This window comes from Bombus vosnesenskii, unplaced genomic scaffold (assembly GCF_011952255.1).
Source record: "Bombus vosnesenskii isolate JDL3184/JDL3185 unplaced genomic scaffold, Bvos_JDL3184-5_v1.1 scf7180000014535, whole genome shotgun sequence".
Taxonomy (NCBI): domain Eukaryota; kingdom Metazoa; phylum Arthropoda; class Insecta; order Hymenoptera; family Apidae; genus Bombus; species Bombus vosnesenskii.
The window spans coordinates 73,813-101,256 of NW_022883506.1; the positions used below are offsets into that span (position 1 = coordinate 73,813).

Consider the following 27,444-nt stretch of genomic DNA (forward strand, 5'->3'; position numbering starts at 1 on the left):
AACAATTGTAAATTTACATTATTAATTGTGAATACTTTACAATATAACTGTAACATAATAATATTATAATTTCTATATTATACATGTTCTACAAAAACATATCTGTTATACATATGTTCTCTATATTTATAAATATTACATATACCATAGAGATATGTAAAACATACATATATGTATAACATCTATATTTTTAAAAGGAGATACAGGAACGTTACACAGTAAGGTCTTACTTATAGTTGAAGATTACTATTATGGTAATCATTTTTCAAACGACTTTTAATGTTTAATTATAAATTCTTCTTCTAGAAAGGATATTACTGAATTTAAAACGTCGATGTCCCGTTGCCGATGTTTTTCAATGCAATGTAGACTTTTCGGATCTATGTCAGAAATCCTGATGTCACAAACAAAGCTGAGTCCATCCGGAAGTTGTATTATATTTTTATCGAGAATAGGCGATACTGTATTCCTACATATATATATTAGAGAAAAAAGTATATTAGTATCCAAATTTCCAGAAATTCGATTAGTGTTCAAAGCTTAAATAATAGTTTCTTTAACATTTTATTAAAATATTTTTGTTATAAAATATTATTCAATATTCATTATTCACAGAATAAAATATTTTCGAAACTTACGGATTTATTTCTCGAAATGACATCAATATCGAACAATCTCTAGCACATGAAAATAAGAGATAATTCTGCAGGCATAGTATACTTTCAGTATTTACATAACAATATGTTTCTTTTTCGTTACAGTGTACTTTATCTCCGTTACTTAATACGCTACATTTATTGTACCATAAATTATGTTTTTCAATTGGAATTAAGATTGGTTTCGATATAAGGATATTTTCACTAGGTTTATTAATACGTTTGTTGCCACAATAATCGTCGTGGTCAAACTTGGATTTTTTTGAGATCGAAGTATCTTTGGCATATGTTTGTATATAAGTGTCTCTTAATGTTTCAGGAATACCTATAATAGTTTTCTGAAAATAAGAGAATTGTTAAGATATCTCTACTATATTACTAAAAGATATCTTTACTACTATAAAAACTCATTTCTATAAAACAGATATATGTACGTATATATAGTTACATATGTTATGATAAATGTTGTAAATGAAATATGTTGTTTCGTAACTTATTATTCCAATGTAGAAGTATTGATATACATGTTAGAAATAGGATTTGAATTATTTGATCACTTACATTGTACGTGGATTAAATATATGTATAATACGTAATATAAAATAAGTAAATATTTACTTACTTTTTGTTTGGGACAAGATATTCGATCATCAAGTTTGAACATGTTTATTAAATTAGAATATATAATATCATCAGTTAGCCATGAACGAAACTTTGAATACGTATTATAAACGTATTCTGAGCTAATAAAAGGTAGCCGCTGCATATGAAGTATTCGTTCTAGTACCGAATTATTTGGCAATATTTCTCCCTTTAAGTTGCACGTCTGTAAAAGAGATAAATTTATGTTATATTTAAACTTGACTAAACTAAGCAAATGTCACAAGGATTTAAAGTTAATATCTACCTCTCCAGTAAAATACAAATATTTCTTAGCTTTTGCTATCAGATCCGGATTAATGTATGAGGACGTCTTCGAATCTTGTTCGATAACAGATGTGCGCAATTCATGAGCAGGAAATATATTAGACTTAAATTCTTCGAAAATAAACGGACGTAAAAGAGCGGTGCAAATTAAATTACAAAAGTGATCAATGTATTCTATATTTGTAAAATTAATAGAATTGTGAAACCATTCCGTCAAGACACATTCAAGATCACTGCAAGTTGATTCTTGGTCATAAACTATAACGCCATCCTTAAAAATCTTGAGATTATTCTGTGGTGATGTTAGTAGTGCTTTTAGTGCCGATTTCATACGAGTTTCCACTCCCGAGAAGAGATCAAACGGACAATAAGTGCTACGGCATGTAATCATCTTGTTCCTTAACTGAAATGATAAAAAAGCATTAATTAAAAATATTCATTTCATTTAATTTCATCTTCAGAGAAAGATAAAGAGAAAAATAATAACATGTCATATATTGTTCATTTATTGCAACAAAAAATTTTTTAAAATTTGCTGTTTGATTTAAAAGTTGATTTATCGGTATAGGAAGTTGTTCTTATTTATATAAAACATTTAGATATATTTTCTCTAAAATTTTTGCTTTTAAGTTATATCATCGTTGTAGTAGATGAGCGGTATGAGAGATATATGTACATATTTATACATTATGTTTGCATGATATAGCTAGAATAAGTATTTATGTATGTATATATATGTATAGGGCGTGCCGTTATTGTAAACATGAAATCATTATATTACCTTATAATATTGTGTCAGACAGTAAGGACATTTTTGAAATTTGCGGTCAATATCTTGCAGATAGCCCTGTTTTGGTTTAATTTCAACACAAAATGTTCTGTTAGTTGGAAAGAGATTAGTATTGAATTTTATTGGAAGAAACGTGTAATCCGGAAATGTTGTGGCATATATGTCCATGATTTCCTTATTACGTCGTTTATCTGAAAGAAAGGACGATTTTAGAATGTGATTAGTGGATAGAAAGATATATCGAAAGCAACAGTCATTTATAAGTACATATGTTTATTAGTATAGTTTCCATGTTATTAGTGGAATATGTACCTATGTATCTAAAATAGACAAATCGCGTGATCATCGTTGATGACAATAACTAAAATTTGAATAAAAATTTGTTCAGATTAACGAGATATAATTTATTGGCCAGTAACTAATATTCGTCTTCTAAAGTTGACCACATATCATGTGGGACATTTGAATTTTGAATACATACGATGCGAGGCGACGCAAACTTAATTGTGTTATCTATCAGTATCGTAATGTATAGCGTATAGTGTATAATGTATAGTATAGTCTGTATGTATAATATCTGTCATAGATATAATGCGCAGTAGTATAACTAATATAACTCTCCCCTGTCATGGCGTGTTTGGCATTAAATTAATTAGATCCTTAAAGGATAAAAGTTAGAAATATTATAATTTTATTATAATTAGATATTAGAGGATTAATTTTCATCTTATTCTATTAATGTAATTGTAAGTAACACGTATTATGTAAATCCATGGGTCGTTCTTTGAAACATTTCTTCACTTTGATTAAAATACGAAAAAATTATTATTTAATAATTAATATACCTACATATTAGTACATATGTAAGTACATGATAGTTCGTTTCAAAGACTTAAAACATTTAAAATGTTTTCGCAGGTTTAATTTGCCAAAAATGTTTGTTAAATTAATAATATGTTATCTTAAAGTTATTTTATAATTATCTATATCGAGTACAAAGTTCTCATAAACGATTATACCTTCCAAGATGAAATACTCATAGTTAAAATTATGCAATTATCTTCAAACAAATAATTGCTACAATGGTAACATTTTGTACTCATTGTATAATTACAAAACATTACCAACACTAAAATAACAACTTTTTTAAGATTTCGTGAAAATTAATGATGTGTACTGTGTATTATATAGTAAAGTGTACTGTGCATTACATCGCGAATATCTTATATGATAGATATTCTGACAATTATGATCTATAACATAATAAGAATAAACGAAGTGAAAGTTATAGCGTAGTAACTCTATACTATATAGCAATAGGTATTTTAACCTTCGAAACGGTAATGTACATTTGCAAACGAATATAGTTATTAATTATGTCATATTCAACTATGAAATTACCGATTTTGGCACGATTATTGTGAAGCAATTTACAGGACTCACTGTTTATTATCATACATATTACGTCGCAACTCGATAGTTGGCGTTTCAAACATGTAGCAAGCAAAAGGGAAAAGTATCGGAAAGCCTATTCCAGATGAAGTATAGATACACAATATACATACGTACGAAAAGTGATTAAGAGGAAGCTATTCAGATTTCCTGTATAACGTGTTTTCTTCGTAATTCGAGAGGTTTCCATTTTGCGCAAACGGTTTCTCATATCGTTCTAATTTCTTCTTATCAGCTTGTCGGGTTCTCGTAGAAGCAAGTTTCACGCGCATCATGTAAGTTTCAAAATATGGTGCTCATCGAGCGATAAAACTCGTATTATAATAAATTATAATAATTATTATTAGATTAATAATAAAATTTATAAATTGTAGAGGCAAGATCATACCTTGTTATTAAATTCATTTTATTTGTTATTAGATTCGGTATAATAAAATTTGAATACTTTTTTAAGCGACAGAAGCTATGTCGTGTTTCATCAGTATCCGACGATATCTTTGAACTTGCGGCAATTATAATAATTCCTAAGGCATCTGTAATAATTCTTCGGGAAAGAGGATAGACCAGGCGCGAGAAAATGATTTTGAAGTGAAGCCTGACTTGGGATGTAGCGAAGAAGATGGTGAGTCAAGCTCGATGACTCAGTAGATCATGCATCAGCTTTCCCGAAGGAGAACTAAACGGATATTACGCTGGGGCTGTACCCTTTTCGTAAGAATGATTGATCGCACGTGTATGCCCATCTCAGGGGAGCGTGTGCACCTCTTCGTGAAGGTATATACTTCCATAATAATATACAAAGGAGTAACCTTAATGTTTTCTCAAAAGTGTCTGGCGATACGATGCGACGTCGCACGACGCGGTGTCGCGTCGTCGTTCTTTCGAGTTTCGAATTTCGAGTGCACACAGCACAGCTACCAGCTATCAGCTACCAGCTACCAGCTACCAGCTACCAGCTACCAGCTACCAGCTACCGTGTGACGTACTTGACGTACTTACTGGCGCGATGGTGTGTGAACCGTACAGAAAAGCAGCATTCATAACAGGCGCAAGTAAAGCCGAGGAACACTGAACACTATCGAATTAAATTTCATTGAATCCCGAAAAGCCTTCAGATAACACATGATTATAGGTATCTTTGAAGCAAGGTTGTACATATTACAATTTGTATTCCACCAAGATACCAAAAAATATATTTAAAAAAATTTCTTACTATAAAAATTAGCTATACATATTACTTCGTATTCTTTGATTTTTGATTAATTTCGAATGAAGACTATATTCTATTGACTATTACATTTAAAGTAGTACAAACCAAGTTTAGAGAATAAAGAAGTATATTCGTACATGTAGGATAGACTATAGACGATAACCGTTCTCCTATTCGTATCACCATACATAATACATATGTATGTATATATATGATAGCTTTTACATTTGTAAATCAAAGTCTATCTAATTTAAAAGTATACTAAAATGATTAAAATAAATAATTTCAATGTATCACGTCACTGTAGTCTATTCTATAGTGTTTCATATAAAATTTGTTATAAGCTAGCTATGTACATAGTTTGAAAATAATTACCTGATCGTAGGGGTCGAATAGCTTCTGAAAGTTTAGCAATGTCTTTCGCATCGTAACGAAGAATCTCAGGGACTTGCGTGTACGGGCCCAAAAAACAGAAAGCCACAAACCTCGCGAATTCCACTTGTCGTTCGGTTCGTTGTTTGCCGCCATCCGGTGAAACATCATCTGGCAGCGATTTCCGAAATCGAATTACTTTCTGCTCCTAAAACATACAGAGACATTAGATTTATACATATAATACGTATATAATACTTGTATATATTACATTCGAATGATACACATACAATGTATATACGCACATAATGTATTACAATGATTTTAAATTTGCGGCAAAATGAAACCTAAACCTAAAGGTAAACCTTTTAATTTCCTTAATTAGTTTAATTTTACATACAGTGAAAGGATATCTGTTTATATACTGACTTGTGTATATATAGATATAAGCTTTTGGATAAAGGAATTTTGTTTTAAAAACGAATAAAATTATACGCATAAATTAAAACAATGTCAACCAGGTAATACTAAACCAGAATAAACTAGAATGCTTTCATTTTTTAATTACATATGCATTTCAATAATTTCGATTAAATTTGAAGACAAAATTACATTATTTAGAATCGTAAACTGTTTATTGTTTGTTTATATGCACTTACGCTACAAAAGAAACTGAAGCAAAAATGAAACATCAAATTTCTCTCTCGTTCTCGACAAAAAAAGCTATTTATTTAAAATTAAATTCCACATAATTGCAGTTATAAACACTATGCCATAATTACTCCTCGATATTTGATATATTTCTTACTATACTCACTATTGGGGCCCTCGACAATTGCATATGAAATACACACAGTGGCTCACGAAAGTATTCGAACGCTTACACTTACAAAATTCAATTAATAAAATGAGGTGTACTAAACTAATTTGTTAAAACAATTTGGTATCTATAGTGACGGGAAAGTGTCAAGATTACATCAGTAAAATTTGAAAACGATTCAATAATATAGACAGAAGTTATGATACATTTATTAGAAACATTCATGATGTCTCACAAAAGTATTCTAACGCTGTAACATAGTTGATAGTTTTTCATCTTCCTTTGCACCGAATGTAAACATCATTGCTAAATGAAAATATTGGTACGTTCACTTGATGTTAGGATATCGTTTCAGTAACAGTAACGTAAAAGTGTGCACAATAGTATTTAAAGTGAATATCAAAAAGTCTGAAACAAAAAAGTGTGAAAGAGAAATAATATTCCGATTACACGAGGACGGCAAATCATATAACGAGATTGCCGGAATTGTGAACAGAAGTCTACATATATCATAAAAAAAGTCAAAGAATGAGGGGAACACTTGCAAACAAAACTCGATCAGGTCGACCAAAGAAATTGACTGAAAGATAGGAGAAAGTTATCCATTCGCGAATGAAAAAAGATCCTACTACATCCGCTCCTCGACTCGCAAGTATGGTAGCTGATATGTTTCATAAAGAAGTTCACCCGGAATAATATCGGCGAATCTTACGAGACAATAACTTTCATGGCAGAGTACCGCGAATAAAGCCATATATTAATGCGGTAAATCATAAAAAAAGATTGACTTTTGCAAAAACCTACATTAATAAAGATAATTCTTTTTGGGACAAAGTCATCTCATCGGACGAGTCAAAGTTTAACATTTTTGGCTCAGATGGTGAAAATTATGTGTGAAGAAAAGCAAATACGGAATTGGAAATTCGACATTTACATCAAATAGTGAAACACGGAGGTGGATTGGGCATGGTGTGGGGGTCCATGGCTGCTAGTGACACCGGAAATTTGAAATTTATTGATGGAATCTACTTGATAAATATAAGTATTTAAATATTTTAAAAAATAACCTTAAAGAAAGTGCCGGTAAATTAGGATTATTGGAAGATTTCCGCTTCCAACATTATAATGATCCTAAGCATACTGCTAGAATTGTGAAAGAACGGATCGTACATAACACACCACACATGTTAATTACTCCATCGCAAAGTCCAGACATAAATCCAATTGAAAATTTATGGGCTGAAATCGGAAAAAGATTAAATAAATTTCAGATAACCTGAAAGCAAGTATTGAAAGATAAAATTATAGAAATATGGAACTCCGTTGAGTGTAGTTTTACAAAATCATTGGTTTACAGTATGGGACGTCGATTGAGACACATTATTGCTGCTAAAGGTGGTCCAATCAGATATTAATATTAAATAATTTAATAATATATGTAGCGTTCAAATACTTTTGTCAGTCATTTATAATGTGTGTTTCTAATAAATATATCGATAACTTCTACCTACGTTGTCAAATCCTTTTCAAATTTTACTGACATAATCTTAAGACTTCCATCTTTCTATCGACATCTACTTGTCTAAGCAAATCACTTTAATATACATTATTTCGGCTATTCAAATTTGCATATGTAAGCGTTCGAATACTTTCGTGAGCCACTGTATGTACACATATCAGTATTAATATCGGTGTCGGTCATCGGTAACGTCAACAATTGAGGCACAGAAGATGGAAAACCGGTTGGATCGGATTGACGGTTTCGCGCTTCTAGCCTAAACCTAAACTTAAACTAAACTAAACAAATATCTGAAGATATGATAGCCAGTTAAAGTTAAATGGCCGTCCGTCTCTATACATAGATATGTATCCATACATATACACATTACATTACACATCCATCAAGTCGCGTTGTCTTCAAGCGTGAAGGAGCAAGGAATAAGGAACCAGTTGGACTCGCGTACGTGCAAGCGTATGAGAACGAGTACATTCTAATCAATCGTATTCTAGTATTTTAGTTAATATCAGTATTTTCTTTCGGCTTTGAACACTTATTGTATTATTTTTCTATTTTTTATTATAGTACTTTAGTTATCGTTATTCTTTGTGTTATTCTTATTGTTATTACCATTATTGAACTCAATACAGTGGTGTCATATTCCAGAAATCAAATCGCAGTCACGAGAATCTAATTAGAAAGACAGAGCAAGTTTCGAAACGGTGCAATGCGATGCAACAAATGAAACTCATCACGAAAATACTTATTGTTGGATAGCATAGAAAATCTGAAAAACGAGGCCTTTTTCCCGTTACTTTGTCCATTGACTTTGTCAGGGAATTGAAATTAGGTCGACAGCATTTCATATCGTGGCAAACCACAATTTCCATTGCGTAGCAGGCTTCAGTTACTATCAGTGAATTGCTTAAATGACATGGTGTTAATTATTACTGGTGCGTACGTTTGTATGTACATCGCCGTTCATATAGAAAGTAGCCAATATCACTAACGAGATCACATCCTGCCAGATTATCTTCTTGAAAGAAAATAAAAAACGATCATAATCGGTTGGTCAATAATGTTTCCATAATGATCTTTTGAAAGTGTTAGAATTAGAAGTACAGCCATACATGAATAAAACGGGCATATCAATGTGACTGAGCTCGTAAATGTGTGTAACATAACATAACATAACATAGCATAACATAGCATAGCATAACATAGCATAGCATAGCATAGCATAGCATAGCATAGCATAGCATAGCATAGCATAGCATAGCATAGCATAGCATAGCATAGCATAGCATAGCATAGCATAGCATAGCATAGCATAACATAACATAACATAATATAATATAATATAATATAATATAATATAATATAATATAATATGATATGATATGATATGATATAACATAATATAATATAACAAGTGAAATTAAGTTTCGAGATTTTAAAAAATTATCTATAACCTCGGTGATGAATTCGAGAAAAAGATTTTAGAAAAAAGAAATCGTACATATATGTATGTATATAGTTAGATATGCACATTTTTTAAGTTTATAAAATGTTATCAATGTGTTTCTATCAAGAGAATGAAGAACCGATAGAAGAAACACGCGAATGCAAATTGAGGTAATTGATAAATATGACATTTCAAGTAATTCTTGAATTAATACAAGTATATGCAGAATCTTCATCACACATCTCAATGGATAATATATCGTTTAATGGAAATTGACATGCTTAAGATTCTGAATTCAACACAAGTTGTTCAAAATCATTGAAGCTACTGGCAGGACTTGGCTTTTAGATCGCTTGGCAACAGTTCAGCGACGACGTGTAATTGGCTCTAATCGAGTGTAATTGAGTGTAATTGAGTGTAATTCAGTGTAATTCAATGAAATTCAATATAATTCAGTGGCGATGAACTTATCATTGACAAACTTGTATTTCTATTTTTGAGAAACAACAAATGGTTAATCGCAATCGAGCTAACAATAAGCAAAAATTTAGCGGTGAGCCGGTTTCGTATTATCGATTAAAAAGAAGTCGATGTAGGTAAGCGATGCCAATATACAAGCAAATATAAAATCTAGAACATCTGATTTTGCGGTATCCATGTGAACTTGTCAGGTGCTTGTCGCCTTTCATAAACGTCCAATCGATATATGTATGTATGTACATACATATACATGTACATATACATATACATATACATATACATATACATATACATATACATATACATGTACATGTACATGTACATGTACATGTACATGTACATGTACATGTACATGTACATATACATATACATATACATATACATATACATATACATATACATATACATATACATATACATATACATATACATATACATATACATATACATATACATATACATATACATGTACATATTCATATTCATATTCATATACATATACCTAAGGTTGTCCTTTGGCTGACGTGGCTGTAGGTAAGTTTCTCGTGCGTCACCCACCTTTGTGCCAACAAAAGTGTGTATTACTGTGGATCTATATATTGTATATATATGTACGTGCTTACTTTCATGACACATACCGTTTTAACACGGTATTTATCAAGGAACATGTTATAGAAAAAGATACTCTCTCCTATAAAAAAAATTATTTATAGGAGTTTATTCGGTTCTAAACAAGTGAAAAAATTAAACATACATATACCTACATATATCTATATAAGTATGTATCTAATCTATATATCCAATACATACACAGTTAATTTAGGCATCATACTTTACATCTTATTACCTGTAACATAAAATATTCTTTCTTTTCATTCTCTCGCAACCGTAATATCGTTCGATATAGCAGTACTATTCGTAGTACTAATAATATCCGTAATTTTTCAATAAAATGCAGCATCTTTTCTAATATAAATATAATTATAACAAAAACAAAAGTTACAATAGAACAGACAAATGATGCACTGATATAAAAATGGACAACATGCATGTATATCTTATTTGTTATTATAATATTAATAATAAATCAAGTTTGAAAACTGATAATTGATTAATAATTGAATTTGAGGATGAAGGAATGTAATCTGTTTTTCATAGCATGATGTACTCGTGTATGTATGTATGTATGTATGTACATTGTTTTGTCATTTATGTACTCACAATCACAATCACAATCACAATCACAATCACAATCACAATCACAATCACAATCACAATCACAATCACAATCACAATCACAATCACAATCACAATCACAATCACAATCACAATCACAATCACAATCACAACCACAATCACAATCACAATCACAATCACAATCACGGTATCTTCCATAATTTTGAAACGAAAAACTCATCGATCATTGATGAAATCCCCACTCAAACTCTACAGCTTAGTTTCCCACTACCTAACAATTACCCTTTCCAACGATTACGGAGGTCAACGACCATCGTTTTAATTTTAATCACTCTTCTTTTTTTATCTTTGTTCAGTTACAGATTAGAGTTATGCTTCTCTTTTTCTCACTCACGCATGCGCAGTATATATGCGCATCGACACAAAGAGAATGGTAACTTGTCCTTGTCAGTCGTTCGTTCGTTCCCCGACTGTCACTTGGTCTTTCTTTCATGAATAAGTGTACATATGATGGATATGAATAGTGATGAGTGCCGAATATCTACATATATACATATGCATGGAAACTCTTCCTATCATAAAACGGGAAGGCAATTAAACGTTGGCAGATGTGCGTTTTTATTTCAATGATTATTTATCAAACAATGAAAGTATGTATTGACAATGCTAGCTTATATAAGCAGTTTATCTTTATTCATCAGTGTATATTCTATATTCTATCTCGTCTTAAAATGGAAAAATACGTTATACGTATCAATTAATAACCAATCCAAATGTCTAATGGACCTAATAGAAGAAATATGTATAGTGAATTCGAATATATACACGTATGTAATGTTTGCAATTTTGATACATATCATATTTAACGACATCCTATAAATGTGTATTATAAGTACCGATCCCTATTTTAATTTATATTCATGTATTGAATTTTTAATTCTATGCTACTTTTCAATTGGTTTAAAGTTTAACGATTGCGTTCAATCCATATATGTACGACTGCAAGTATGTAAATAGTATATAGCATAGTCGTATTTGCCAAATCTTAAGAAAACGCGTTAAGCCAAGTGACGATTGATTTCTGATTGTAATTACGACTATGATATGTACAATAGTTATATCGGTTTCAAGGAACCAAGCAAGAAGTAAGCTTGCAAAGACAGACAGGAAGTGGAAATAAGCGTAATTGCGAGAACGTGAGCGAGTGATTTGTAATTCGTTGCAAGTAAGAAAACGGATGTTTATGTGATGATAGACGAATGCTGCAAATTATAAAAGGACGTGGAAAGGTGGTTGGAGAATATATAAATGGTTCGTTTGTTCAATGTACTCTTTGCGACAGCTAATTTTTTCAACGATACCAGAGAATATTGAAATCAGTTTCGAAACTCTTGAATTGATCGCTTGAACAATGTACGAATAAATATATGTATATACATATATGCAAGATAATATCGACACATATCGACGAATGCAACTTGTAAAAATAGTTGGAAAGACATAATAAGAGATCACGATCAAACAAGTTGAAGAGTGAAAAGTGAAAAATAATTAAAAGATTAGTTTGTATTCAATAATACACATGTATATGTAAAGGGAATTACAAAATCTCCTTACCTCAGGACATTATCTCCAGATATTCTCCAGATATTCGATGCGATATATTGCAATCTATTAAAACATTTTTATAGGTACATGTATACTATATATATTGGCATATACATACGTATATTTATATACACATATTTGTTGCCTGAAATAAACAGATTCGAAGGTAACTGCAACAGTGTAATAAAGCGACGATAATAATGTGACAGTAATGTAAATTTACGCGTCTTACGAGAAACATTCACAAACTATTTTAGAATAGAAAAACAGAGACCGGTGTGTCGTGACACTGTAAAACTGTAAACTGTAACGATATCGCATAGTCATAATGAATAGTGTCACATGCTAACGCATCGTAACATGTTACTCGTTACCACGTTAAACGTATTTTACTAGATGATGGATATGTTCTGCTAAAATAACTTCCATAAACCATTATATATACACACAAACTTAATTTCTGACGCAAATAGCAAAGGATCATATACACATGAGACGAATTGAGACAAGTTTATGTCAGCCAGCAAAGAAATCTCTTCTCTTTCAATATAAATTGTATAACAAGAACACTGCTTTTTCCGTTGAAACAAGGAAGTGAAAATGAAATAAAATGAATTTGGCTTATCACTGAATTTCGTCTTCGTGGTTCTTCTACCTTGTGTTTTCTCCGATGGTACTATTAGCCGTCCTCGTTCTTATTATCTTCCACTCAAATAAAGAGTTGTCTCGTTGAAACCAGCCTACGCTTTTCGAAAAAGGAAACTTCGAATATCTAATTTGAACGGTTCGCCTTGATGATTTAAATTAATAGAAATACATAATTGCATTGAAATAACTCAAATTGGATTAATCATTGGCTGTTTAACATACAAGGAAATTTGCGAGTTAACAAATTGTTCCATCTTTCAACTTGATCTTTGAAGCAGTCATCTCACCCCTGCAACACTGATCTTAAATCTGTGTGCAGTACTGTATAAAGTATACAATAGACAGCATACAGTGCATTTCAGTTCTTACTAGCTAATTTCTTTCTCGCAAACGATAAGTGTAGATACGGAAAAGCATTCACGTTCACGATGTAAAATTTTTCAACCAACACAGCGATAAGTATAAATACAGCTATACCTACATACATATATTAATTTTTTATATTCATTGTGTTGTTCTGTACATATTATGCATAATCTATAGGTTTTGTGATACTGTGTATGCGATTCGTAAAAATATTACATACATCGAATTTCTCGTAAGCCTCTGAAAAACTGATAACACATTTACGATAGAACACATGAAAAAAAGACATGTAGCGATAAAAGTGAAAATACAGTGAATCAACAAATTGTCTGATTATAAGAAAGAAAGTTTGTCGTCTTACTTGTGGAAGTGCAACTACGATATTCGCATTTCCCTCGCCTCTGTAAACACAATCTCCGATAAAGGACGTTGATGAAGAAGGTGAAAGTTGTGACGTCGTTGTGGAATCATCATCCAAGCTTCCGGTGGAAGTGGTCATCGATTCTGAAGAAAAGGTTGCGGTCGGCACAGGATTTCCTTCGTTGATTGTCATTGTCTTATCTTTATCCCTGTGGAAATAATAAGTAAAGCAAAATAAGCAAAACTTGCTACCTTCACAACTGGCGTTAATTTTGTTTACTTCTTCTTTATTAACTCCATGATAAATTTACAATTTGCTTGTACAAACATTCGGTAAACTGTTTTATCATTTGTTGCTAGCAGTATTAAATTATTGTGTAGTATAGATTTACTGTATACGATACTGCTAGCTAGGTTATTTGGGTGATTTTCTAGTCGAGCTTTATATTTGTTTGCAATTTGCGGGTCGTTCTATTTCTTCTTTAACTGTTTTAAGATCTGTCCTATTTCTTAGATTATCGTTCCAAGTATTATCGGCTGCATTGATTTTATTTGATTAACATAGCCATCGGCAACTATTCTCCAAAGTTCGATGCCGTATATATAGATGGATTTCACAATAACTTTGTATATTGATAGTTTGTCTGTCTCTCGTCTCGATATATTCCGAGATATATAGCGCAACTTGACGCGGGCATTAATTTGATAAGGCATTGCTATATAACGCAGTGAAAAAGTCGTATTATGTGTATGTAAATATCTTTTTTAAAGAGTATTGTTAATTATCAAATACCGTCTCATATTTATTCAACAGTGGATAATTGGCAATTATGAGATTTTCGCAACTAGATACACACACACGCGCGCGCACGCACATACACACAATAAACTAAAAATTATAATTCAATTTATCTAATCGTAAGTTCAATGAGAAACATTTAGCAAGAAACAATTTGCCTATCATTTGCAATCCTTCTATTAGATATGAAACAATTACATATATAACATATTCATTTCCATTTTTCACTTGGTATACTATTAAATTTTCACATTATGCGAAAATTATTAAAATTATTATTATATTGTATTTTCATTATCCTTTACGTCCCAAATGAAAAACAAGCAATAGGTATACATTACTTTACATTTTATTACGGATTATCTTAAACGCATATGTAAATATGAAAGTGCGTTTGGAACGCAACTAAAAATATGTACATATATACATATTTCGAAAATAAACTAAATACATACGTACATACATATTATGAAATATATATATATATGTCGGAGACAGGTTGGCATTTTGGGGCGTTCGATGAACCTTTACTTACTTTACCGTCGCGAATATAGCCAATATTTATCAGTACGAACGTGGACGATACAAGAGGCTATGAGTAATGGTAATAGGATGGTCGAGATGATGGTGACAACGAATTCAGGTTCGATAACGAATCTACGATCCACGGGAGGACAAGTATCAACGTACTACTCGATTCGGATCACTCGATCGGCAATTCGTCCAACGGCTCTAACACTCTAACTCTAACTCTCTTAATCCAAAAGAGGCTGCCCTTATATACTTCTGTCGCCGCTTCTCGGGTTGCTCTTTGTTTTTAAGGAGAGCCATATAATCATTTCATACCTCTGTCAGGTACATGTCCCTCCCGTGACCGTTAAGACTATTTCTTAGTTTTATTACTTAAGGGCGGCTATAGTAAAAGTCTGGACTAGTGTATTGGGGTTTTTCCCAACATTCCGGACGGAAAATCCCGCTGCCTTTCCATCTCCGACATATAAGTATGTATATTCAAGTATATATATGTATTCATATATATGTATATTCAAGTTATCAGATATTTTGAAAAGTAATTTTGTCGTATGTATTAATCAGCAAAAGAAACTTAACTAGCAACCGGAGAAGTAATTGAATCTCGTTGAATTTCATCTGTATTTTATCTTATTATAAGCTATAAAGGAACACAGAACCGAACAGCACCGATACTTTTACGTAATCGTTAAATTGGTAATCGTTACAAAGGATTTACATATTATATACGTATGTATTATATGTATATGTGTATTTGGTTCGAGATTACCAAGGTAGTGGATTTCTGGTGACGTAACAGACGAGTTTCGAGCAACGATGGTAATTCGGTCAAGATTTTCGCAGCCGTGACATTTCTCTACTTTAAACATTCATTACTATATTGAAATAGATACACATATATACGAGTAAAAAGTTAGTAACGTAACATGGAAATAGTGAAATCGACCGATAAACATTCAGGTGATCGATTATAGTTGATTAATCGCAATTTTCTTGAAACGGATATGATCGGTCTACCAATTTAGTTTGTCAGCGCGTACTAATTACACATATGGTCGCGTTCCTACCTATCTAACCCTAATGTATCAGCTGTTAATATTGATCGAGTCATCGATTTACAATTTCACATTCTTATTCAGCAGATCAAACTGCCATTGACCTTTGTCTTTGTCTTTGAATTAACACCATGTCACAATCAAGTATGTATGTATGTATGTATGTATGTATGTATATATTTACATATTGTGCACTCGCATATGATATAACATATAACGCAATATTCACTTTAATACTGTCATTGTCGACATTGTCGAACGTTTGTACGAAAGCCTTCTTATTTTTATTCGTTTAATGCTAACTGTTCGGACGGTGACATGATCGTTGGATCTAAACCCTTGGTGGCACCCCACTTTTGCTCATCTTGACCACCCACAGCATACAAGTTGACTTATTGTTACTCGATATGTAACAGGAAGCGTGTGTATATATATACATAGACTATAAAGATTCTCTTCGCGTTAATTAAATCTTAATAAATTGCTGACGACGACATTGCTTACAACTGATCGATATAGTCAAGCTCTCTGTAACATATAACATATAGCGGTTAACACGTTAAGCGCTAAACTTTCCGACTACTATTTTTATCTTCTATTCTTATGCACAAACGCATTTTTTGTGTTTATTCTGTATTCTGTATTATTTGCGTTTAACATGATAACTGCACGATTATTCGCGTTGAGGGATATTAAGTACATACATTGATATTAGGTAAAGTATAAATTATCGATCAATTTTTCATTTTCGTAAAATTGTATACTTTGACATGAAATTTTAACTTTTCTTATTTAGATGGATTTTCTCATATCGTAAAAGATAACGATAATATTTTCAGTTCTAATCTTACGTGACTCGTATTGACGTTACGGAAAGCAGATACTCATGAAGAAAAGAAGTAACATCTCTTTCCCACCTGATTTGTTCGACTCAAATCTCAAATGTGATTTAAATTCAAGAAGACACCGATCACCGCTTCGTATCATAATTTACGAGATGACCCTTACATCGTGCATATGTATATGTATATGTAGGTATACATCGGGATCGCGAGCAACGTGCGCGAAACGGTGACGCAGAAACGATAGTACTTACAGCAAATAATAGCACGTTGTATCGCGTCACGTCGGCCCGAGGAGAGTGCGGACCGACTGTAGTCTGCGGACGGGAACACGACCAGTACGTGGCAATCCACATTCGTGTCCGTCTCCTGCTGAGAGAAAATTTAACGATAGAACCGAATAGGCAATAATAACGCTTTTAAAACCACGCTAAATAAAACTAGAACGTCGCTTGCTCCACAGATTAAGGATCTTTCTCCGAGGATTGCTGGCATAATGGCTTGCGCCAACTATTTGATATTTTAATCCACGCTTCAGGGAACATTATATAAATTGAAGTTGTTATCCGATATATCTATCGTTTAATGTTAGATATAACAAAATCATGTCTGTTAAAGCACATTATCTGAATTAATGTTAATAATCATGAAACTAGAAAAGAAGACTAGTAACTTGATACAAGTACTGTGAACTACCGTTATTTTACCCAACTCCCGTCTTTATTTTTCAAGAATTTTATCCGCTTTTACCGTAAGTTTTGAAAACAAAGAATCACAGAAAATATGTATACTTTGCGATTATTTTGCGATCCCAGGAAGCAATCATCAAGCAAGCATTCAACTTCAAAGAATGATGTATTTAAATATTAGTAAGTAGATAACACAAGGGAATAATTACTATGTACATATAATTGTATACATATAAAAAGTGATTAAACTCATAAATAACAACAAAATTACAGAAATCTTATGTAACAGATATATAATGTTTCCTTTTAAAAATTATCTATACATTGATAATTGGTTGCTGTGATATTTCAAAAACCGGTTAACAAACTTCAAATTTTACTCGCCTATTGTACAGATATAGATACACGTCTCTTTATCATTTTTACCACCTTTATAACAATACCTTTTTCACTCGATAGCAACAAAAAATAAAAATTAAACGTTTCTTCAAAATATTTTCACTTTTTATGTACTGCTATTTTGTTCTCACTTCACTCGTGTAAAGTATGTATAAGTGAATATAATGGTACAAATGAAAACCTACCTATATTTCTATCTTTTTATTATAAGTAACAGAAGAGACAAACGTCATAGCCCAGAGTCGTCTCTTTAATATTGATTATTGCATCACACAAAAATTTGCACATCCATCTACGATTTATCTATGGACAAGGGAGAAAAGAAAAATCAGAAAATTCCTAATATGAATTTTAAATTTTATGGGCATAAAATTATGGTCTATATCATATCCTTTGCGCATATTTCGCAGGTGCAATTATAAAATAATGTACTTTTTTGCAGACATCGAAGACAGGCGACAGGCGACAAGCGACAGGCGACTGGTGACAGGCGACAGATAACAGGAAACAGGTAACAAGCAACAGGCAACACTCAAGTTTCCAGTAACGTCCGCGCTTACATCCGTGCCGATGAATGATTCAAGCAGGCAAAGCCGGCCTGCTTTCTCTCGTTATATTTACGAAATGTATTTGAGCAAAAGATTCGTGTCTCTCCGCTAGTATATTCTTGCGTTACCTTACCTCTTGCGTAATGCGTAACTTCCGTTTACAGAACTAGATATTTCTCATACTGAAGCTACCACTACACTTTGCTAAGCAATTTCTCGTTTAGTTTTTTTATATTTTGTTCGAAATAACACGGAAGAAACGGAAATATGCATAGAGCTAGACAGAGTTTGTTAGAAGATATTGGAGACGATAGTAAATATGTTATTTCTAAATGATCACACGTCGAATAGCACTCTTTGTGTTGTTGTAGGTTGTTAATATAATAATGTCAAATATAATAACAACTATAGAAGCGTAATATGATATACTTTATTATTATTAATACAGTATATAAACGACTTTAACGGTGTTTTTCATTATTTATTCGTTATTTTTCTTTTTCTATTCGATAATTTCTAATTTTTAAAGGAGGAATGTGTATGAAAATTGACAAGTTTGATTTAACTTGCCGATTGCTTAAATTAAATTATAGCTACATCATGTTAAAAAAAAAAACATTATAATAAATTAATTTGCGCGTGAGAAAGCTTAAGCGTATAGGGATGTTTCAGGTTTTAATGAATAAATTAAGCTTCTGTACATTTAGTCTGCGAAAGCTTATTTCTTAAATACTACCATATTTTATATTTCGAAAAATATGAGCTTCTTCGTTTTTTAATCCCCTTTGAAGAGATGTGCTTCTACTACATATTTACATGCTAAATATAGAGTATGTGTAGTTACGCATTGTAATATATTAACTCATATTATTTAAATTACATTCATTAATCATTTCGTAAACATAGTATGAGAACGATATAAAACATATACGTGTATAATAAACAATATTGTAATCAAACAAAAAAATAGGGAAATGGAAATGAAAATTTCATATGTAAAGCTTTGCAAACGTTATCACGTGTAATATCTTACAAGCGTAATATAATAACCATAATTATATACCAACAAATAATACGCAAGCGTTGTACATACGTTGTTTATGATTTTATAACATAGGGTCAATAAGAGGTTTTATCTAAGATCACTCGTTACCTACTGGTTTTATCGAAAAAAGTTTCAAATAAATTATGTTACATTTTAAGGAACTAATCGGGTGGATCTTTTTTTATTTTACATTTTCTGAGATGTTAAAGTAACCTACAGATTTTTAAATGATACCGTAAAAATACTTTATAACAGCAGTCGACCCAGCTAGACATTCTCATTACTAAAGATATTAACCTATTTATACCGATAAATCATTAGTTTGGTTTTAGATATTTTAGCTTCAATTTGCCAAACTTAACGTATGTTTCCTTATTATTAACGTATTATTCCTTACAAACTTTCCTTATTGTTTTTCATATTATATGTATGTACTTATATTGTACATTAAATTTGACATTAAAGTTAAAATATTTGTTAAACTAATGGTTTTTCGGTATACATAAATTAATGCTTTTTTGTAGAGAATGTCCAGCTGGATCGACCAACGTTATAAAAAATATACGGTACCATTTAAAAAATTCAAGATAACCTTGATATCTCAGAAGATATAAGATATTAGAAAATAAAATTGCATCCGCTCGATGAATCTCTTGATGAACGCAACATAATTCATCTAAGATAGTAGACTTCTTATTGACTTACTCTGTATATATACGTGCGTATACCAACATTATAATCTTCCACTAACAAATTTGTCGCATTTTACCACAATCAATCAGATAATTGTCTTTTATTCGAACTAACGAGCAGAAATTATTTGTACCGATTAAACGTCATAAGTTCACGACATAACTGTTCTATAAGGTTAACGTTTCAAGGAGAAATCTCAACCATTTTACATTTCGATAAAAGCCGTTATCAAAGTTTCATGCAATTCGACAGAGTTAAACTGGTCGATGAATGAAGATAGAGCATGGACATTAATAATTCCTCAACATGTTTCATGTCATAAGAGTCTTGACGCTTTTTATCAATCTTGACGAATTGAATATTAGATGATTATTTCATTTTCCTAACGTAACAACGATAGACCTCACCGACATATATTATATACATATGCACGTAAGTATACGTATTATAATACATATTTCCATGCGCTAAGACTAGACGGGAAGCGATGATTCATAGAAATGAAGTCATTTGAATAATAAAGAGGGCCGCGTACCATATGCGTCGACTTTCGAAATCTCTAGTGAACGCATGTAAGTATATGTACACATACCATTCTATACTATAATACAGCATTCTATCATACGATATTATACCATACTATATTATACAGTATTATATTGTAATGTACTATAATGTACTATACTATACTATTCTATTCTACACGTTTATGAAAACCTGTAGTGCAAACAGCGATAGGACATCATGGAAATATTGCTCAAACAGTTTCGGAGAGATATATTCTAAATAATAAATTATTTGAAATATTATTCAAGGTTGATGAAAATTCTACGTACAGAACACTGAATAATTTTTTTCAGTAATTTAATGCTTTTCTTTTCTACCCGACCTTTTTTCGCCGACATCTTTTCCTCCTGTTAGTATAAACGATAATGAACGCATACACCGGGAAAAAAATGAATTTTACAAATTCACAATTTTACTATGAAGAAAGTTAAATATAACAAAATGTTTAATCTACATCTTTTTTATTCACGAGAAAAAGCATCCCGATTGCTGGTTTTGATTCTGACGGGAAAAGTAAGAATTAATAACATTTGTTATGGTCTGCAATTACATAATGCACATAATGCACACAATGCAACGGTATATATAGTGATAAAATAAAATGATATAAAATGAAATAAAATAAAATAAAATGAAATGAAATGAAATGAAATAGAATAAAATAAAATAAAACAAAATAAAATAAAAGATTGTAGTAATAAATATACAAAGTGATACTTGGAACATATAGATTATACAGATATGAATGACTTGCACTTTGCTGTTTTATATGAAAAGTCGTTCTTTGACCACAAATTATTAATGATTATCAGAATCTGTAAGAGAAAGCCTGAAATCATTCGAAAATTGTTGAAGAATTAAATTGAAAAAATCTTTATTTCGATGCGAGTTGATGTAAAGTGTAAAAGAACATGTATAATATATTGTATATATTTATATAGGTCCTACGTTGACACTTCCCACCATAGCATAAGTATATATAAGTTGAAAGATTTTTAACGGAGAGCATCGAGAGAATTCAGAAGATAAGTTTAGGGCGATCGTTCAAATACTATAGCAATTACGCTGGTTATGAAGTAAAAAATTAGCTAGCATTGCCGGATGATAATCTCGTTACAAGTTACAAGACCAGTTATCTCATTATTCACTTCGTTGTGCGATCGAATCTGGAAAATGGAAAAAACATCGCGTGTTTGTAGTAGTACGTCGAACGTGTACAAAGATGATACGAGTTTACTAGACGAGACTAAGTAAACTTAATTAGTCATCGAAACATACACAATCGAGAAACATTATAAACAGCAATTTTCTTGCATTTGATGTTTCGGAAGGTCGCTTGAAATAAAATGTACCTACGTGTTCGAAAGTCGTGAACAGGTAGCAATCATTGTTACGAAAGGTGCATACGTAGATATCAAAAAGATCTAGAAAACGAGACATATATAATTAAAATCAGTCTATATATTGACTTGTAAAAAAAATAAAAATATTCAACAACAGTTTTACGAAATTATTTCACTCAAATAATTATATATTGTATTAGGTTGCCCCAAAAGTTTCTTTCGTTTTATAAGGAAATAATAGGTGTACAACATTTTTTGTTTTATATTATTTTATTGAATTATGTATGGTCCTATTGGATCATCTATTTATTGTAATATAATTAGATATTATTTATATTAATATAAATATAATTATATATTGTAATTATGTATTAATTATATTCTGTATGATTTTATTGGTATCTGTTCCAATAGAACAAAATGGGGATCATACATAATTCAATAAAATAATATAAAACAAAAAATGTTGTGCATCTATTATTGTATTTCCTTATAAAATGAAACAAACTTTTCGGACAATCTGATATATCATGATTTGCAATGTTCTCAGCAACAAAATATTTACTCATGGACAAAAATTTGTTATCAGTAGTCAAGATGAAACCAAAAGCAGTTTGATCGACAGAAGTTTCTCGAAGCTCGTCTGATGCAACGCGACTTATTCTTTCTAATTACGAAGGTACACCGACGAATATTTAACCCGTCGAAACGGAGCTGATTTCTGACGAAAACGAATGATAGAAATGGTTCGTCGGCTGCATTAACGCCAAGAAACACAGAGGAAAAAGGTTTAATCGTACGTTTAAAAGCACTTAGTCGCCGCTTGTTAAACGTTTCGATGTCTACAGAGAACGGCTCGGCGGCGGCGTTGCCGTTGCTACAGTCCAACTGTCTTATCCATTTTCGCATAAGGTTAACGACCGATGAGTTTGCGAAACTCAGCGACTTGCAATAAGTACGAGCGTCTCATTGGAACTCGTACGGACGCGACGACGTATTCGTGTAATTTGTAATGGTGGGTTCACACCACGCTACAGACCAAAGCATGAAAAGATGTAAGCACGGATCGCTTAAAAAAGCTCGGAAATCTCCGTGACTCGAGATTACAGAAACGAACCTGCTTGTATCGTTTTTTATTACGCCACTGCGAATCACAATCCATCCGCTGAACGGCCAGATCACATTGTAAAGACCGATGAGTTTGGTGGAACAAGTTGTACTTACAATGGATAATCTTCGCTGCTAACTAGAGAAAACGAAACAAAAGAAAAGAAGAAAAAGGACAAGAGAAGGAATAGAAGAAAACAAACCCCTTTTATATCGGACACGTGAAACGTGTAAAGTGTAAGGCGTCATATTTTCGCGTGCCCTCCAACACTAGAGACGTGCACAAACGATTCTGCAACGTAAATTACACTCGACCAAAAGGAACAATAGACGGCGAAGGGAGAATGCATTGAAGAAAAGAGGCGAGAAGAGGTTGGCAATTCGATGATAACAGCAAAAGCAGAAGAAGAAACGAACATCAAAAAAAGAACAGCTATTTCCTTTTGCGGTACAATCGATAACATTGATCGAAGGCCTTCTTTCCGGACAATTTACTGTACACTGAACGTATTTCAATGTTGCATTAAAAACTGAAATCAATAAATACGTTATCAATTTATCAGGCTCAGAAAATGAGACCGTTGAAATATATATAACAAACGTTTATGTAATTAATAAATTCTACTACTAGAAATTAGAACCCTTAATTTTATTAAAGAAATCAAAGCTACAATTTCAAGTTTTCAATGGTGCTGTTTCAATGGCAGGGGATTAAACCGTTCCAATGTCTAACGTTGATGGAGAAAACAAAAGAGACAAAATTACACGAGGAGAATGATTTAAAGTGCGAACATTAGTTTTTTCAAACAGCCGAGAAGGTTTCAAAACGAGAAAGTATGCCCCCATTGCCCATTTTTGTAAATGTGTCAAGTTTTCTTTTCCATTTGATCAATTTTTGCAATCCCATCATATAGACAAATCGACAATTATATTCGTTAGTTAGGTTCACCTGCAAAAATTACCTAATGACTAATGTAATAAATCAATTAATCGAACATTAACATTACACTTTTGACATTTTACGTTTTACAACGGTTTTAGTAGGATTATGTTATATAGATAGGTCACTATACGTATATATACTGCCTGTAATAAAATGTATTATATTACATACATGTACATACATATATACGTATCTGTATGATGAACATAATCTCTAATTTTTATTGCAATAAATGAAAGAATCCAATAGAATATATAAGGCTTTTTTATCCAACTCGAGTCCCTTAAATATCTCATCTTACTTCATGTTTGAAGCGGTTTGAGTTTTCGTAGTATTCGAAAAGTTGAAATTATTTCGAAATGTTCACCGTTCGTTAATTACATATATATATCGAATACTTGTTGTTCTACTAATTCTACCAACTGTCTTATTTCGTTACATATAAACAAAAATTAAATATAAATAATTGATAACCATGTTCGCGACATTATTCTCGAATTTATCATGGGCAACGATCATTGGACTAGAAACATCGAATTGATTTACACGAAAACCGGATAATTCTATTAACGGAGCATCGCATTGAAGAGAAAGTGGCGAAGCAAAGCAGGGATGACAGAAAGGGGTGGAGTTGAAACAAAGAGAAAGGAGGAAGAAAAGAAATTACGATGGTCTATAGTTTAAAGACTACATCGAATGGAATGGAATCGTGAATATCGTGATTCTAAGGCATAAGGGGGGCAGTAACCGAGCGGATCAAGCAACGTCAGGGGGCCAGGGCAACAACCGAGGCTGACCTCTACGACAACCATCGGTCGCCTTCTCTCTTCTCTTGCTTGCCCCCCCCCCCCCCGCCGGCCAATCCGACATCGTCGCTGTGAGTATGTAGTTGTAGATTGTAGTCATCACCGCTGCACCGGTACTGCCATTTCCGCGTCCCTAGCCCCTTTGGTCCCGCACGCTCGTCATTCTCCATTCTCACCAGCGCCTTCGTATCAGCCTCTGTATCCTCCTCCCAGACTGTCATCCACGGCGCATCACCTTTTGTGGTTCCTCTTTCTCTATAGCACAATAATTCGTCGCCATTTCGCAGTCCTCCTCTCTTTACGAGAGGCAAAGTGCCTCGTATTCGTATTTGTTCCACATCGTCATGGCCTGTGAACCTCAATGGCGAGAAACCTTAACAACGCTTGGGAACGGGTTTTTGAACTGCGTCTCTGTTCCTTGCAGATAAGATTTAACCTCTTTCGTTATGAAATAATTTCAGCTCGAAGAAGGAAAAACGAATCGTCTCACCCGGTTCCGATGAAATGTTTTCACCATTTCTATCAAATCGATCTTGTACGACTTTTCTGTTGGGTTTACGCCGCGCCTGAACAGGGTACAACTTCTGTCTCCTTCGTATGGACTCGCCGTTTCCAATCAAACGTTATTTAATCACAATTCCTGCACGTACATCTCTCTGCCGGAAATTTGTGATTTGCTTTATTCCGTACATGCATACATTTGTATAAAATGTCGATCTCTTAAATAATTTTAATCCACGTACATGATTGCGAAGTTCCTTCCTTAAAGAAACATTTTATCCTACCTAATGATTATACTATAAAATTCGCATTGCTCCTCACTTCTACGATCTTTACGATTATTCGTAACTTTTAGAATTTCAGAAGAATTTCTATTTTGCAAGCTGACAGATCCATGTAAATTTAACGAATTCCGAACAGGAAGATACTATTATAATATCATGTATTTTTCTGTAAACATACTCTGATTAATCTGTAAACATACTCTAATTAACATGAATGTATTTCTTCGCCCAAATATATCACGTGTACACACACGCGCGCGCACCGCGCACGCACGCACACACAGAGCGTGCAATTGACGCACTCTCTTTTCGAGGTAAATTGCGGCTGATTTTCAACTTGAAAGTTCGACTTTTAATAGAGTTACGTATCGTATTCCCACGGTAACACACTTCTTCTAACTTTAATTGGCATCGTTTATGACGATAAACTCGTCGTTCTTGCGAAATTAGTTCAGTCGCTCGATCATTGAACATCGACGATTACCTGGTGTTTGATTCATCGTTCATCCATCATTGTCGCTCCACAACCACGACTCCATACACATATGCTCTCGTTCTAAGACTAAAACGTTGAGTAAAAGCTCGTCATCGATATCGATACTGACATCTCACGCGATATGGAGCCGATTTGTATCGTTAGAAAGTAACAAGAAAAACGCGCTCGGATTCATTAATTATTCCTGACTATCATTTTGTGGAAAGTGCGCTTTTCTGTGGCACGACAAACTCGCTATGTGAAACTTTTGGGAAATTTTTATTCATTTTTCGAAATAGACATTTCAATTTTGTACATATGTGTGCTATCATTTAAACATCTTCGTTTTCCAAATTATTTCGATAAACTGCAATTACAAAAATTAATTTGCGACTAGATATTATACTATTATGTTGAGCTGTAACATTTATATGATATTTGTTGAATTTAGGCAATTGTGAACATACGATATACAAACAGTCAAGAAATAAAGGAGAATATATGGATGCTACATATCTTTTTATCGGACAAGTAGAAGAGAAACAATTTACAAGTTATTAATGCATTTAAGAATAAGTATTGTAGGAAACACTTTTATGAGAACAAAGGAAATCATTTTCGTTCAACTGTTTTTCATTTTACCAATAGTACCAGTTCAGTGTCATAAGAAATTTTAATTCAAGAAACAAAATTTGTCGACGTCTGCGCTTACGTTAATGATTAATCTAATTTCTATCACAGAGATAGAATAACTTGTAAACAGAACATGATATCGTATACATTACATATGTGGAAGAAATCTTGGCTATTGCATACAAAGGGGCAATCAAGTGAACGATAATTTTATATGTATATCTGTATTTGACTATCAAAATTATGAAATTAAAAATTAAAGATAATATAGTTATAACATGCGTAGAATAAAGTTTTTAATTCTGAATGAATGTGAATCGAAGTACACACACACA

At 32.3% G+C, this 27,444-nt stretch overlaps 1 protein-coding gene and 1 long non-coding RNA gene across 5 annotated transcripts in view; one reads left to right on the forward strand and one right to left on the reverse strand.

Annotated features, from left to right (window-relative positions):
- Positions 1 to 27,444, reverse strand: part of LOC117240027 (inositol-pentakisphosphate 2-kinase) — a 77,933-nt gene continuing 50,489 nt past the window's right edge. For 2 of the 3 annotated variants that reach the window (XM_033505873.1, XM_033505874.1), the window contains exons 3-9: positions 13,851 to 14,058; positions 5,411 to 5,615; positions 2,365 to 2,564; positions 1,564 to 1,986; positions 1,279 to 1,482; positions 639 to 994; positions 1 to 469 (exon numbers count right to left, since the gene is read on the reverse strand). In XM_033505873.1, the coding sequence (XP_033361764.1) occupies positions 277 to 469; positions 639 to 994; positions 1,279 to 1,482; positions 1,564 to 1,986; positions 2,365 to 2,564; positions 5,411 to 5,615; positions 13,851 to 14,058 (1,789 nt within the window). In that variant the 3' untranslated portion in view covers positions 1 to 276. Of the gene's footprint in view, positions 470 to 638; positions 995 to 1,278; positions 1,483 to 1,563; positions 1,987 to 2,364; positions 2,565 to 5,410; positions 5,616 to 13,850; positions 14,059 to 17,330; positions 17,593 to 27,444 lie in introns of those variants that run through there. The other variant, XM_033505875.1, reaches the window with a different exon arrangement.
- Positions 11,292 to 19,136, forward strand: LOC117240034. Of its 2 annotated transcripts, none has more exons than XR_004494624.1 (2): positions 11,292 to 11,694; positions 18,607 to 19,136. It is a non-coding gene; the product is annotated as an uncharacterized LOC117240034 (long non-coding RNA). The 2 variants fall into 2 exon arrangements; XR_004494623.1 differs by lacking the exon at positions 18,607 to 19,136 and adding an exon at positions 11,999 to 12,462.